The following is a 16,945-nucleotide window of genomic DNA, read 5'->3' as shown; positions in this document are numbered from 1 at the left end:
TATCGGATCCTGCTCTCCTCTGCTAAAACTGCTCACTATTTCAGCATCATCCTGGAATGCAAAAATAACCCGCGGCTTCTCTTCTCCACTATAAACCTTCTTAAGCCCCACTGCCCTGCCTCCTCTACCCTCACCAACAGATGCGAGGAGCACATGGACTTCATGGTCACAAAGATTGAGACCATCTATTCAGCTACCTCTGCAACTTCCCTCACTCCCCCTAGCTCACCGGGCCAAACCTCCCTTTAAAGTTTCCCCCTCTCCTAGCCCTGAACTCTAATTTTTCTCTAGTTTCTCTCCTTTCTCCCCTTGTATCCTCTCAGAGTTTATCTTGTCCATGAGACACATCTCCTGCTCCCTCAACCCTATTCCCACCAAACTGCTGACCACTCAACTTCCCTTCCTGGCCCCCATTGTTAAAGGTTCCCTCTCCTCTGGTGCTGGCCCCCTAAATCTCTCCCTCCAGATTAACTCCCCTTCAAATCTTCCATCGTCACCCGCTCCACAAAAAAAAACACGCTTGACATCTATGTCCTTGCAAACTACCGCTCCAAATCCAACCTCCTTTTCCTCTTCAAAGTACTTGAACATGTTGTCGCCTCCCAAATCCTCTCCCATCTTTCCCACAACTCCATGTTTGAATCACTCCAATCAGGTTTCTGCCCCCCGTCCAGCACACATGCTGGAGGCTTTCTAGTCATCGCCAGAGAATCACCTGCAATGGTTCCTGTTCCCGTTCACACAACATTACTTCTGGTGTCCCTCAAGGATCTATCCTTGGCTCCCTCCCATTTCTCATCTACATGCTGCCCCTCGGTAACATCTTCCTTAAACACGTCAGGTTGCATATGTACACTGACAACACCCAGCTCTACCTCACCACCACCTCCCTAAATCCCTCCACTGCCTCTGATTTGTCACACTGTTTGTCTGGCATCCAGGGCTGGAAGAGCAGAAATTTCTTCCAGCTATATATTCGGAAGTCCTAAGCCATAGTCTTCGGTTCCCTCAAAAAACTCCGTTCCTCAGCCATGATTCCATCCCTCTCCTTGGCAACTGTCGTGAGGCTGAACCAGACCTTTTGAAACCTTGGTGACACCGAAATGAGCTTCCAACCACATATCCGCTCCATCACAAAGACCGCCTATTTCCACCTCTGTCCATCTGCTACTGAAACCCTCATCCATGACTTTGTTGCCTCTAGATTTGATTATTCCAATGCCCTCCTGGCCAACCTCCCATCTTCCAACCCACATAAACTTGAGCTCATCCAAAACTCTGCTGCCCATGTCCTAACTCACACCTCAATTTTAAAATTCTTTCTTTCAAATGCATCTCTGTACCTCCTCCAGCCCTACAAGCTTTCAAAATCTCTGCGCTCTTCCAATTCTGGCCACTTGCGCATCCCCAATTTTAAGCACTCCACTATTAGTGGCTGTGCCTTCAGCTGACTAGGCCCTAAACTCTGGAATTCCCTCTCTAAACCTCTCTATTTCTATATCTCTTTCCTCCTTTAAGATGCTCCTTAAAACCTCTGTCCAAGCTTTTGGTCATCTGTCCTCATATTTCATGTGGCTCGGTGTCAAATTTTTGTCTGATAATCGCTCCTGTTTTACTACGTTAAAGGTAGTATATAAATGTAAGTTGTTGTTGTTGTAATGTCCCTCAGCAAAGGATAACCTGCTACCTCTACCTGGCCCAGCCTACATGTGACTCCAGTCCCACACTACGTGGTTGACTCTTAATGCCTGCAGAGAAATTTAGGATGGGAAATAAATATTACCTTGTACATCCCAAAAGCAAATATCAAATAAATTAAGGTGGAACTATTAATCTGTACCTGTTACAAAATCGTTCTTTTGAGGCTTTGCCCAATCAAGGATTATGAAGGAGTGGCAGCCTTCTACAGCCACGATGGTGATGGTGTGCGGAGCTTGTTCAGGGGGCATGGCTTTATCCTTCAGCTCTTTTGGAATAATATCCACCAATGAATCCACTTGAAAGTGCTCCAATGCTTCTGTCAATGAGCAAGGTGCTGTTGGATCTTTGCTGATATAATTCACATGAGCAGCTGCAACAGGTCAAAGTACTGAATAAAAATCACTCAAACAAACTTCAGTGCTTAATAACAAAAGACATAATATATACAATGTAGGCCATTGAAAGATTTACAATTTCACTTAACAGTATTTTGGACCGAATGTCCCTATAATGACATTTTGATGGGTTTCTATCTTTTGATGAAAACACGACAAACTGAATGAAGAAGAACTACATTATGTGTGAATATTAATACGGAAGGTAGTGAGTCTCAGTCATTGTGAGGATACCTTTATACAAAATGGACATACTTGTGTATTATTGCTTTGACCGTTTGATATACTGTACCTTCTAGATGATGTAATAGATGGTGAAAATTAAAATTCAGGATCACTGTTTATGAAGAGGAAATACAATGAGCTCCTCTTTTATTCAATATGGTCATGATAATAATGGCCCCAAATTTGCAGTAGGATGTCTCCGACCTGCAAAAAATTGATGAATTTATCTGGTGGTCGGGAGGTTCGGAGACTTGTGCTCCTGGGCCTCTATGCGTAGGCCTGCGTAGAGGCCCATGTATCCCAGGGGCGCTTGCAGTTCACAAGAGCCCCTGGGATCACGTGGGCTTGCCGAAGCAATAAAAGAAGGGAATCCCCATTCATATTTTTGGGGAGTTCCGTTTGGAATTTTTTGAGAATGTAATTAGTAGAGTGGACAAGGGAGAACCTGTGGATGTGGTGTAGTTGGACATTCAAAAGGCTTTTGACAAGGTCCCGCACAAAAGATTGGTGTGCAAAATCAAAGCACATGGTATTGGGGGTAATGTACTGACATGGATAGAGAACTGGTTGGCAGACAGGACGCAGAGAGTCGGGATAAACGGGTCTTTTCAGAATGGCAGGCAGTGACTAGTGGAGTGCCGTAGGGCTCAGTGCTGGGACCCCAACTATTTACAATATACATTAACGATTTAGATGAAGGAATTGAGTGTAATATCTCCCAGTTTGCAGATGACACTAAACTGGGTGGCGGTGTGAGCTGTGAGGAGGACGCTAAAAGGCTGCAGGGTGACTTGGACAAGTTAGGTGAGTGGGCAAATGCATGGCAGATGCAGTATAATGTAGATAAATGTGACGTTATCCATTTTGGGAGCAAAAACACAAAGGCAGAATATTATCTGATTGGCGGCAGATTAGGAAAAAGGGAGGTGCAACGAGACCTGGGTGTCATGGTTCATCAGTCATTGAAAGTTGGCATGCAGGTACAGCAGGCGGTGAAGAAGGCAAATGGTATGTTGGCCTTCATAGCTAGGGGATTTGAGTATAGGAGCAGGGAGGTCTTACTGCAGTTGTACAGGGCCTTGGTGAGGCCTCACCTGGAATATTGTGTTCAGTTTTAGTCTCCCAATCTGAGGAAGGACGTTCTTGCTATTGAGGGAGTGCAGCGAAGGTTCACCAGACTGATTTCAGGGATGGCTGCGTTGTCATATGAGGAGAGACTGGATCAACTGGACCTTTATTCACTGGAGTTTAGAAGGATGAGAGGGGATCTCATAGAAACGTATAAGATTCTGATGGGACTGGACAGGTTAGATGCGGGAAGAATGTTCCCGATGCTGGGGAAGTCCAGAACCAGGGGACATAGTCTTAGGATAAGGGGTAGGCCATTTAGGACTGAGATGAGGAGAAACTTCTTCACTCAGAGAGTTGTTAACCTGTGGAATTCCCTGCCACAGAAAGTTGTTGATGCCAGTTCATTGGATATATTCAAGAGGGAGTTAGATATAGCCCTTATGGCTAAATAGATCAAGGGGTATGGAGAGAAAGCAGGAAAGGGGTACTGAGGGAATGATCAGCCATGATCTTATTGAATGGCAGTGCAGGCTTGAAGGGCCGAATGGCCGACTCCTGCACATATTTTCTATGTTTCTATGTTACAGAACTCCCATAAGTATGAATGAAGGTCACTTAAAAAATACATGAACACATGAAATAAATTTTAAAAATGATTACATATTTAAAATAAATGAAAATGCCATTTAAATGCCATTTGAAACAAAAAATTTATGTTTTGAAAAAAAAAATTATTTAAAGGGGCTAAAAATAAACTTACCTTAATATACAGGGTTTTTAAGACGTGTAAATGTGTGATAAAATTTTATTTTTCTATTTTTTTTTAAAACTCACACTGATGCCTGCTTTTAACAAGCATAAGAATTTCAAGGGCATTCGCTGGGCTGAAGCTGGACAAATAGCCTAAATCTCCATCCACGGAGCCGCTTTTGTTTCGGACGCGTGCGATCCATCAAGATTCTTGACAGATCGCAAGTTCCCCGGGTCTCAGCGCATGCGCATTGCATACTTAAACCCAGGACTTGTGGGCACTTGCGCATCTAATACATATCTGTAGGGCCCGCAAATTCAGCCCCATCCATTCACCGAGATCATTACCTTTTGAAATGCAACTCGATTAGTGATAAAATTAATTTTTCCATTTAAAAATGTGTTAACTGTTTTTTTCTACACTTTCCAGGAATATGTTTTTTTCAATAAAGAAATTTATGAGAGGTAGAATTCAATAATAATTCCCTTGGAGCTGCTTTCTCTGCATCACTAGACATCAGGTGCCATTCAATAAGATCATGGCTGATCATTCCCTCAGTACCCCTTTCCTGCTTTCTCTCCATACCCCTTGATCTATTTAGCCATAAGGGCTATATCTAACTCCCTCTTGAAATATTAGATGAGATAAACATAGTGAGAGAGGAAGTATTAAAGAGTTTAGCAGCTTTAAAACAGATAAATCCCCAGGCCCAGATGAAATGCATCCCAGGCTGTTAAGAGAAGCAAAAGAGGAAATAGCAGGCGCTCTGGCCATCATTTTCCAATCCTCTCTGGCTACAGGTGTGGTGCCAGAGGACTGCTAATGTGGTAGCTTTGTTTAAAAAGGGAGAAATAGATAGACTGAGTAATTACAGACCAGTCAGCTTAACCTCAGTGGTGAGAAAATTATTGGAAAAAATTCTGAAGGACAGAATAAATCTTCATTTAGAAAGACACGGATTAATCAAGGACAGTCAACATGGATTTGTTAAGGGAAGGTCGTGTCTGACTAACTTGATTGAATTTTTTGAGGAGGTAACAAGGAGGGTCGATGAGGGTAGCACATTTGATGTAGTGTGTATGGATTTTAGCAAAGTTTGTGATAAGGTCCCACATGGCAGACTGGTCATGAAAGTAAAAGACCATGGGGTCCAAGCAAAGTGGCAAGTTGGATCTAAAATTGGCTCAGAAACAGGAAGCAAAGGGTAATGGTTGATGGGCATTTTTATGATTGGAAGGCTGTTTCCAGTGGGGTTCCGTGGGGCTCAGTACTAGGTCCCTTGCTTTTTGTGGTATATATCAATAATTTAGACTTGAATGTAGTGGGTATGATTAAGAAGTTTGCAGATTATACTAAAATCAGCTGTATGGTTGATAATGAATAAAAAAAGCTGTAGACTGCAGGAAGATATCAATGATCTAGTGAGGTGGGCAGAACAGTGGCAAATGGAATTCAATCCAGAGAAGTGTGGGGTAATGCATTTGCGGAGGGCTAACAAGGCAAGGGAATACACATTAAATAGTAGGACACTGAGAAGTGTAGAGGAACAAAGGGATCTTGGGGTACATGTCCACAGATCCCTCAAGGTAGCAGGCCAGGTAGATAAGGTGGTTAAGAAGACATACGGAATACTTCCTTTATTAGCCGAGGCATAGAATACAAGAGCAGGGAGGTTATGCTTGAACCGTATAAAACACTAGTTAGGCCACAGCTAGAGTACTGCGTGCAGTTCTGGTCACCACATTACAGGAAAGATGTGATTACACTAGAGAGGGTACAGAGGAGGTTTACGAGGATGTTGCCTGAACTGGAGAATTTTAGCTATGAGGAAAGATTGGATAGGCTGAGTTTGTTTTCTTTGGAACAGAGGAGGCTGAGGGGAGACCTTATTGAGGTGCATAAAATTTTGGGGGGGCCTAGATAGAGTGGATCAGATGGACCTATTTCCCTTAGCAGAGGGGTCAACAATAGGGGGCATAGATTTAAAGTAATTGGTAGAAGGTTTAGAGGGGATTTGAGGGGAAATGTCTTCACCCAGAGGGTGGTGGGGGTCTGGAACTCACTGCCTGAAAGGATGGTAGAGGCAGAACCCCTCATATTTAAAAAGTACTTGGATGTGCACTTGAAGTGCCGTAACCTAATAGGCTATGGAACAAGAGCTGGAACGTGGGATTAGGCTGGATAGCTCTTTGTTGGTCGGCGCAGACACGATGGGCTGAAATTGGGATAGTGCAGGAAAATGGAGTTGAAGATCTAATGACCAACTCCTGCTCCTATTTCTTATGTTCTTATGTAACGTTCTTCATCTTGAGTTATCAATTTAAGAAAAACAAAACAACTTTAAATAAATAATGGAACATTTTAGTAAAACTGATCAAGAATTGGAACCTGTGTATGACAAATGCTTTTTTTTTCTGATTGTGGTTTTTGAAGGTGTAAAATTTAGAACACAGCCCAAGATAATAGATAATTCAATGTTTGGATACATTATGGTTTTATTATTTTAAACATTGCAAAGAAAGAACCTGCACCTTTCATCTGCTCAGGATATCCCAAAACACTTCACAGCCAATGAAGTACTGTTGAAGTGTAGTCATTGTTCTAATGCATGCAAATATGTATTGCAGCTGTGCTAACTTCAAAATCCATGAGCAATCTTTCACTTCATAAGTGTATGTCAAATAATTAGATGACTATGTATGAGCAATTGCTCCCTAGCCCTTTCAGAACACATCAGAGTTGTGAAGTTAATGAAGGCAATATGTTTCAGATAAACTGTATACTTGTGCAGGCAGTTTCAGATTGATTGCATGCGTTTTTGTTGGAAGAATGCAGGGACTCTCTAACCTCCATCAGTCTTTATCATGTCAATCCTTCAGTGCCAATTCTGTGGATTTACCCTACTCAAACTCCGTCAGTGAGTTCATCTTTTCAATCAGAACCATGTATATTACAGCTGCGAATTCAATTCATTTTTGTTCATAATTGCATCTCAACTGAATTAAAATTGCTGGTGTAAGGAAAGAATGTTACTGGTATTGGAGTCATGTATCACTCTCAGGGCAGTTCCGTATGAGAACATCTCAGCAGTTAAAGATGCTCTCCACCCATGGCTCTAGCATTCCTTTACCTGCATGCCACAATTGACTATAGTTTAAAGAATCGAATGGCTTGCTCAGCCTTTTTAGAAAGCAGTTAAGAGTCAATCACATTGGTGTGGAACAGAGGTCACATATAGACCAGACCAAGTAAGGACGGCAGGTTTCCTTCCCTAAAGTTTGTATTCACCATTCAGGCAATTTTCCTCGTTTGGAAATTTTACTGCTGTCAATTAACTGGTGAATTTGCTCAAATTTGGAGGATTCCACCAATGCAAGAACAGCAAAAACAAAATGGTTTAGAAAAGGGAAATACTGGGTAACATGAAGCAGAGCCAGAGATTCTTTGCCTCATAATAATCTACAGGCACAGCACGTTGTGTAAATCTGGCAATGCTATCAAACTTGATGGTGTTAAAAATCTCAAAGCATATTGGGCCTGAAATTCCGGCCTCACCGGGTCTATACGGAGTGGGTATAGACCCGGGGAAGCATCGCAAAAGCCGGTTTTCGGCACGCGATGCGCATGCGCCTAAAACAGACTTTTCCGATCTGTCAAGTTCAGGCTTGACAGATCCAACGCATCTTGGGGAGAAGGACATTCGCAAGGGCGAGATTGCACTATTTGTCCACCTCTTGCGAGTCCCAGCAAATGTCCTTAAAACCCTTGCACCTGGTAAAAGCAGGCACATAGCCTAGTTTTACCAGTGTAAGAGTTTTAAAACATAAAAAACATATAAAAATAAAATTTTTGAACACATTTTTGTTTAAAAACCCTGCGCACTAAGGTACGTTTATTTTAAACCCTGATGAAAATTTTTTTTTTTAAATCCAAAAAAGATACTTTTTTCTACCACATTTATTAGCTTTAATTTAAATTAATGTTAAATATGTAAGGTGTTTTTTAAATGTTTTTATTTGTGTTTGGGTGTTTGGGGGTGGGGTGTTTCTCATTCATAATAATGAAAATTCCTACTTACGGAGTTGCCATTATTATGAATTAGAATACTGTACCTTGATTGGCTGTCTAATGCCACATGACTCCAGCTTCCTCCTGCGCATCTCCAAGATGTGAATGCGCTCCGATGCACAGGAAGAGGAGGCCTCAGACCGCTGGAGGGTGCAGCAGCAAAAAGTCGGCACGGATCTTTTTTACTATTTTCAGGCGAGCGCCCATGGGAAGCCCAGCATTGGGATTTCTGGTCCATTATAACTCATAAAATGTAGAAGGAAATCCATTCAAGTTTAATCTTGGGATTTATATGTTCATAAATAGTTTTCTCCAGCGATTTGAGGTATCTACTGCATATGGTCCAAGTCTCTGAGCCACCCATACAGGAGGGTATCACTACAGCCCGGTAGACCATAAGCTTGGTGCCAGATTTGGGGACCTGATCTTCGAACACCCTCTTCCTCAGCCGGCCGAAGTGCTGTGCTGGCACACAGGAGGTGGTGTTGAACCTTGTCGTCGATGTTTGCCCTTGCTGATAATAGGCTCCCGAGGTATGGAAAGTGGTCCACGTAGTCCAGGGCCACGCCATGGAACTTGATGACTGGGAGCAGTGCTGTGCGGCGGGGTCAGGATGGTGGAGGACCTTTGTCTTATGGATGTTTAGTGTAAGGCCCATGCTTTCGTACGCTTCGGTGAAGATGTTGACTATGACTTGGAGTTCAGCCTCTGAATGTGCGCAGACGCAGGCGTCGTCCGTGTACTGTAGCTCGACAACAGAGGATGGGACGGTCTTGGATCTGGCCTGGAGGTGACGAAGGTTGAACTTCCCACTGAGTCTGTAGTTTAGTTCCACTCCAGCGGGGAGCTTGTTGACTGTGAGGTGGAGCATTGCAGCGAGCAAGATTGAGAAGAGGGTTGGCGCGATGACGCAGCCCTGCTTGACCCCGGTCCAGATGTGGATTGGGTCTGTAATGGATCCGTTGGTCAGGAGCATGGCTTGCATGTCGTCGCGGAGCAGGCGGAGGATGGCGACAAACTTATGGCTTAGAGACGTGGACCATATATAGTAGACACCTCAAATCGCTGGAGAAATACCACCAACGATTTATCTGCAAGATCCTGCAAATCCCCTGGGAGGACAAATGCACCAACGTTAGTGTCCTCGACCAGGTCAACATCTCCAGCATCAAAGCACTGACCACACTCGACCAGCTCCGTTGGGCGGGCCACATTGTTTGCATGCCTGACACAAGACTCCCGAAAGCAAGTGCTCTACTCGGAACTCCTACACGGCAAGCGAGTCCCAGGTGGGCAGAGGAAACATTTCAAAGACACCCTCAAAGCCTCCTTGATAAAATGCAACATCCTCACCGACACCTGGGACTCCTTGGCCGAAGACCGTTCTAAGTGGAGGAAGAGAATCCGGGAGGGCGCTGAGCACCTCGAGTCTCGTCGCCGAGAGCATGCAGAAAGCAAGCGCAGGCAGCGGAAGGAGCGTGCGGCAAAACAGACTCCTCACCCACTCTTTCCTTCAATGACTATCTGTCCCACCTGTAACAGAGACTGTAATTCCCGTATTGTCACCTAAGAACTCACTTTTAGAGTGGAAGCAAGTCTTCCTCGATTTCGAGGGACTGCCTATGATGATAAAATAATTTTCAGTTTCCCTTTCACGGATTGTTGTTTTATCTGAACCCCTCAATTAAATAACAGTTTTTTAATCATTCAGTGCTACCCATTATTTTTTACTGGACATAACTTTACGGAATGACAAATACAATGCTGAGGTAGGTCTCAGAGTATTAATTAAAGAAGGATATAACTACAACTGAAATGCTGTACCCTGTTTTGTTCAATGTATTTGCAAAATAAAACACAGAGGAGGTTCAAAAAGGAACCAGATTGGCCCTGATCTTAAATCAATATGTGATGGAGAGGCTAAAGAAATGAAATCTGTTCTCATTGTAAATGTAGCCGGAAAGCGCAATATCCAAGTTCTAAAAATCTTGTTAAGCTAAGGAAACTAAATAAGATATATTAAAATATCACCGATTGGAAAATGTACTCCAATGTAGTTTAAGGAATGACTGCTTCATATTTATGTTATTAACCTCGGTACAATGAATCTAGTCTTGGTTGAAGCATTTAGGGAAAAAAAACAATTCAACAGGGAGAGGAAGGATGTAGTAGTGATACAAAGGCAGATGAGAAATGACAGCAATCTAACTGGAGACAGGCTGAGATGAACAACCCTTTTGTTCTCACCTTCTGAAATGTTCTTTTACGGAATATTCTCTTGTCAAAGAGTATATAATTATACTTGGAATAGAAGTATGTGGTGCGAAAAGTAACCAAAGAATAATATCTTTTACTGCTACTGCTTGGTGTTGATGGGGAAAGTCTGTTTTATTAGGCAATGTTTTGAGAAAAAACTAAATCTGCTTCTGTACTGCTCAAGTGGGTTGTCAGGTCTTTTGTGAAATATATTTATCCGATAAATTTAGATTGGTTTACAAAGGTGTTTAAAGAAAGCTCCAACCTTCAAAAAAAAAAAGAGTGCGAATTGGTCATATTTAAGTGGACATGCTCCAGAGGCGGCCTGGGGCAAGCTCTGAATGATTAGCAGCAATGTCCCCCCAAGGCGCACCAATTGGGAGGTCCCATACAGGCCGCTCACCAGCTGCTCCCGCTGGAAAAGATACGGTGCAGCAAATTTAAAGGGACCACATGCCAAAAACAAATTAGTCGGAATACTGACTAGCAGGCAAGCAGAAATTTGACAATGTGGCAAATTTGATAATGTGGCAAATATGCCACGTCTCCCTACATTCGAACATCATCTCCTGGAAACATTTGTCCTTTTTTCCATTTGCCACCAATCATCTGCAACATACAGATTTCATAAAAGACTGCTTAAACTTTTTTTTAAAAAACTGATAATTTATATCCTTCTGGGTTGTCAGAATGATTGTGCTGCCAGCAGTCTGCTACATAGGAAACCTAAATCAATACATAAATATTCAATACAAGAGCATAAGAACTAAGAGCAGGAGTAGGTCATACGGCCCCTTGAGCCTGCTCTGCCATTCAATAAGATCATGGCTGATCTTCTACATCAATTACACTTTCCTGCACTATCTCCTTACTCCTTGATTCTCTTAGTGACCAAAATCTATCGATCTCAAACTTGAATATAATCAATGACCGAGTATCCGTAGCCCTGTGCTGTAGAGAATTCCAAATACTCACAATCCTCAGTGAAGAAATTCCTCCTCATCTCAGTCCTAAATAGCCGACCCCTTATCATGAGATTATGAGCCCTAGTTCTAGACTCTCTAGCCAAGGAGACAGCCATATCTGCCACATTGTCAATAGTATTTAATTAGTGTTAAAACTTAAACAATCAATTATTCATTGTAAATTGAACTCTCCAGTAGACATTGTTTATGGATGCAACTATTTGCAACAACTGAATGGCAGCCGTTTCTCTGATTGACTCTCCATTATCAAATGACCTATTGCTGATTGGTCCCCTTGGATGATAAGCCACACCCTGAAGTTTCTCTGGAATGTGTGATTAGACCCGCCCAGCCTAACTTTGCACACTGTAACATGATCCATTTTGACTTCAGAAGTCAGAGAGGACACATCTTGAACACCGAGGGAACACAGAGGGGACACATTCCCAGCCAAAGTCCCTTACCCCAGCACAAATGCTGCCTCCCCCAGCCGAAATCCCTTATCCAAGCACAAGTGCATGACCTTACCGCCGCACCCCCCCCACAAATAGATGGGGCATTGTGTGTGGATTGTTAACAGGTTTATTGGGTATGAAGTGAATAGCGAGTATCGTGACTTCTAAAATTCATCCACTCCAACAATGTCCCTTTGTAACACACGCACCAACCGAGCTGTCTGAGAAATCGGGTGTGGGTTTAAAGGGGATTGGAAGAAAATGATCTCCCTGAGTTCCCTCTCTCCCCTCCGATCCCCCCCTCCCTGTCTCTCCTCCGCACCCACCCCCCCGTATCTCTCTTTCTCCCCCCCCCCCCCCAAGGCTCTCTCTCTCTCGCTCTCTCTCCTCCCCCCCCCCCCACCCCCCTCGCCCCATCCTCACGAGACTCGCTCTCGCTACCCCTCCCCCAGGCTCTGTATTGCTACTCCCCCCGCCGGGGCCTGATCAGAGGCGCTCGGGGCCCGGCAGCTTACGGCGCTGTGGGTGGCTTGGGGCTCGGTCGGAGGCTCGGGAATGAACGCGTTTGGGCTCAACTTCCAGTTCTGGGCATCGGGAGGACCCATGCGCGGAAAATTGTTAGTACAAATTTCGCTCGGGGGGTGGGGGTAGTCGGGAGGTGCATGCGCAGAAAGCAGTTAGTACAAATAGTTACTGATTGTTTATCGGTACACATGCTACTCCATACACACCCTGGAATAAGTCTCACCATGTCTTAGTAGGAATTGTCAAACAATGTTTTCGCAACCCGACTGCTAGGATGATTTTCAGGATAAAAACATGTCCCCACAATTCACAATGGCAGTAAAAGCACCAACGCAGATCAGAAGCTTTGGAATAAGATTTCACTTCATGCTCAGAGACAATGTAGCAGTAGTGAGAACACCAGTGAAGAAGATGTACTGATTTGATTTATTTGGTTCATCAGAATGATTATAGAAAACTGACTGACCTAGTCAGCCAAAGTAGCAATGATTATTGAATGAAGGTCAGTCTGAGAGCTAATTATTGGCAAAGCCTCACAGAATGGATTCAAAGCTCTTAAGATTTCTGCTCAAGAGGCCCTGTTAAATCCCCAATACTGTCCCAAATCTTCATTTCAAAATGAACATATGGGCTCAAATGTATGCTGTTTGATGTCATCAGTGCCTAGTGTCCTAATACCCATTCTGTGCATGTCAACCACTCTGCTTGTAGTTCAGTTCAGTCTAGTACTGAGGGAATGTTGCATTACCTGAGGTGCTGTCTTTTGAGTGAGATGTTAAACCAAGACCCCGTCTCAGGCGGGCGTAAAAAAAAACCATAGCACTTTTCGAAGAAGAGCGGTGTGTTCTCCCAGTGTCCTAGCCAACATTTAACTGGTCATTCATCTCATTGTTGTTCATGGGACCTTGCTGTGTGCAAATTGGCTGCTATGTTTCCCTAGATTACAACAGTGACTACATTTCAAAAGTAATTCATTGGGTTTGCAGAACTTTGGGACATCCTGGGGATGTGAAAGGTGCTATATAAACACATGTTCATGCTATCTTCACCATCAGTGTTGACAGAAGTGCATTAGATTTCATAGAATGAGAACTGTGCTGTCACTAGTGACCAATCTCTGTGTTTCATCCCCTGCCTTCCTAAATGTTAGTTGATATTTGTGCTATATATTTAATTTAAATAAAGGTGCAGAAATATAGCTTTTTTCCCACAAGCAGTACTACTGGCGATGAGGATGGCCACCATAGAACAAAAGCCTATTCAATTGGTGAAGCCAATATTGGAAAAAGAAAATAATATCCACTGGGACTACTGACAGGAATTAATGTATTATTTTTTCCCTGGTAAGCCTTTATGCTACAGAAAGACCCTTGATGAATTGCAATAGGTCATTTGTTTTGGTCTATTTAATTCAAGATGACACGAGGCTACAGTTCTGAAAACAGTGTTTTCTGAAAACAGTGGCACACTGCCATGCCCAAACAGAGGTATTTCAGTATGAGCCATTACTACTCAGATATACTGAGGGAAGTCCCTACTGAGGGATATCCCGAGAATGAATTTTTAAAACCCACGTACTTAATACAATCCAGTAGGGTCTCAGATACATTTCACCTCTTTCCAGAGCTAAGTGGCAGACAAAGCAAAGCCCTCTGTAGAGTGAAATTAATTCGATTACACTGTTAGTGTGCTGAGCTAAGCCAAGCCATGACAACCATAAAGACACACAATGACATAACATTATTTTGTATTATATGCTACCCTCTGATATTCCCCTATGTTCGAAGGTCATGCCCATTCTGCAACTATGAGAGCAGGCAGGAGACCGATTTTTGGTTGACCACCTATTGCCACTTTTGACCCAATTGGCAGGAAATGTAATGAGATAAGTTTTAAAACCAATTCTTTATTGAATAAGAAACTTATATCAAAACTGTTACACACAAAGCAGTATGTAAATAAAAAGGATTAGTTTAATACTGAGTGGGAATCCTATGGTGCCACGCACACAACAGGGAGTCATCATTCACAAGAAGTGTGAATTGGAGAATCGGGGTGACAATGTTGTAGCCGTACCTCCACTCTGCACTTCCGACTGGTAGCATGGGATCATGCAACTCATAACAAGTCCTTCTGTCTCTCATTAAAAGAACACATCATTTGTCTTGCCATCTTATCCCTACTAAGCAGTGATGGAGCAACACTGAAAGTGCCATTAATTCCATGAACTAGATCCCACCTTACTACCTAAATGAGAACACATGATAATGAGTAAATGAGAGTACATTGAGTGCATTAGTAAAACCTTTAAAGCTGTGTACACACCTACAAATCGTTTGTTTCCTGCCACATCAAACTTTGACAGTGGAATTGTGTGGAATGGCCTGGTCACAGGCTCTGTCGTTATTGGAGGCTCAGTTGTTGGAGGTAAAGTAGTTGCAACCAGCTGAAAACCTTGGAAAATACAATAAACATACATTTAAAATACTTTAAATTACAGGATTGTTATAAGCTTCCAGTATGAACATGGTTTAAATTCTGCCATCAAGAGGGCCTTTCATTCTGGAAAATATCAGTACAAATTTACTCAGTCATTTACACCATGTCCTAAAACCCCGTCGAAAGTACTGGCCAACTCATGATTAGGAACAGTAATAAAGATATCAAAATGAAGAGAGCTGCCATTATAATACAGAAGATTTATTAGGTGGACTTACAAACTCCTACATCGAAATTTGGTCAAATCTGAACATTTAATTGCTTTTTTAATCCCGCTGTTTCCAAAATACCATATGGATCCCTCCTAACCCTGGACAAAAGCGCTCATTCAACCGACTGCATGCGGTGCTATTCTGACACATCAGAAGTTTGACGATAACAATGCATCTGTAAAAAAACTTGAAGCAGATAAGTTCGGGTCTCCAAGGTGAGTTCAATGCCCTAATTTCTGATAAAATACAGTCAACAACATACATGCTTAAAAGGAGCCAAATGGTAAAAAATCACCACTGCTTAAAAAATCTTAGAACTCTCAAGATTCAGAACACAGCAAAATAATGTGTGTACTTTTGTTTTACAAATTAACATCAGTTTATAATCTGTAATCAGCAGCCTGAAATAAATGTCTTCAGCCCAGAAACTGCTGGAATGGCTCATCTCACGAGCGACATGAACTGGACTTATTCCAAATCCAACAATTTCTTGACATGGCAAGGTTCCAATTTTAATTGTGCTGTCGAGGCTTACAGCAGCAAAACATCCAGCAATTTGTGGTGAATCGGAACTCATGGCATATCTCAGCTTTGCCACAAATTACTGTTTTTATTGCCAACTAATTATGGCAGGCGCCGTGAACGGGCTATTATTTTTCCGGCAATTTCTTAGCCTTCATGTCAGCTTGCTGACTGATTTGAAGTCTGAGTCGCTAACAATATTTCAATATATCCAGAAAAACTTTTAGTGCTTTGTTTTTAAGACAGGGTAATCACTTCAATGAACTTCATCTCCTGTTAATTTCATTCCAAAATGCATTTGTCCCATAATGATTATGGTATTCAGACAGGTGCACAGCTGTTTACCATATTTTAACAGTAACATGGTTAAACTGAAGACATACGTAACTAATATACAGCTAGCTGTAAAACTGCTCAACAGGAACACAAAAGAGGTTTTTCTTTGGTGGTAATAGCCCTGCTAACAATAGTTATCAAAATTAAGATGCCTTAACCCAAAATGAGGGAACAACGCAGGACCTTTGAGTGGAAACCTCGCGAACATAGAAATAATAACTAGAAATTGTTATGAATCACAGGACAAAATGAAGACTGATTTAGAATGATTTGAGCAGATAAGTATTGCTGAAAGTGAAAATACTACCGACTGGTAGTTTTATGGACTTGAAATTTGGTAGGAATCTTTCAAAAGGTAAATTCGTAAACTGGTTTGGGCCCATTGATAAAGCAGAGAGGGATACATCCTGGGGTATTCAAGGTAGTTTAGGGTACTGCCAAGTTAAAACCCGAAAACTGTTTAGTGGCACTGAGAATGACTACAATCAGGGTTAGAGTTCAGGAAGAGGGAAGATGAATGGACCGATCACATGGAGCTACTGGAAACAGAGGGGAGGTGAATGAATAGACCAGATATAAAACAACTGCACAATGAGGGAGGTGGGGTGAACCAATAGAACTACTGCATTCAAGGGAAGGGGAATGAACAGTTCAGAGAAAGATATTTCACACTGAAGAAAGGTGAATGATAATTTGTCGACTAGTGCAATGAAAGCTAGAATCGCAACTGGCTCATGAGTGTCCATTAGGGAGTGCAACATGTCACCCATATCTAATCAGGTGCAAGAATTCAATTCTTTGTTTGTTCAGAACCTGCATACTTTAATAGCGTACTAAGCAAAAAATATCCGCCCAAAGTTTAAGAGAGAAGGACATATACAAAACAGAAATACCGATTAGTTGAAGCTAAAGTGTGAACTGAGATCACTAGGAAGATATAAATGGTTTAAAAGCCAGCAGCTCA

At 42.4% G+C, this 16,945-nt stretch overlaps 1 protein-coding gene across 1 annotated transcript in view; it reads right to left on the bottom strand.

Moving 5' to 3' along the window:
- fndc1 (fibronectin type III domain containing 1) overlaps positions 1-16,945 on the bottom strand; it is a 220,975-nt gene that overhangs the window by 84,592 nt on the left and 119,438 nt on the right. The window contains exons 16-17 of the mRNA XM_070890982.1: positions 14,738-14,866; positions 1,841-2,071 (exon numbers count right to left, since the gene is read on the bottom strand). Coding sequence (XP_070747083.1) covers positions 1,841-2,071; positions 14,738-14,866 — 360 coding nt within the window. The remainder of the gene's footprint in view (positions 1-1,840; positions 2,072-14,737; positions 14,867-16,945) is intronic.

The sequence above is a fragment of the Pristiophorus japonicus genome, chromosome 9, assembly GCF_044704955.1.
Source record: "Pristiophorus japonicus isolate sPriJap1 chromosome 9, sPriJap1.hap1, whole genome shotgun sequence".
Classification (NCBI taxonomy): domain Eukaryota; kingdom Metazoa; phylum Chordata; class Chondrichthyes; family Pristiophoridae; genus Pristiophorus; species Pristiophorus japonicus.
This window is presented reverse-complemented; position numbering and strand designations above follow the sequence as displayed.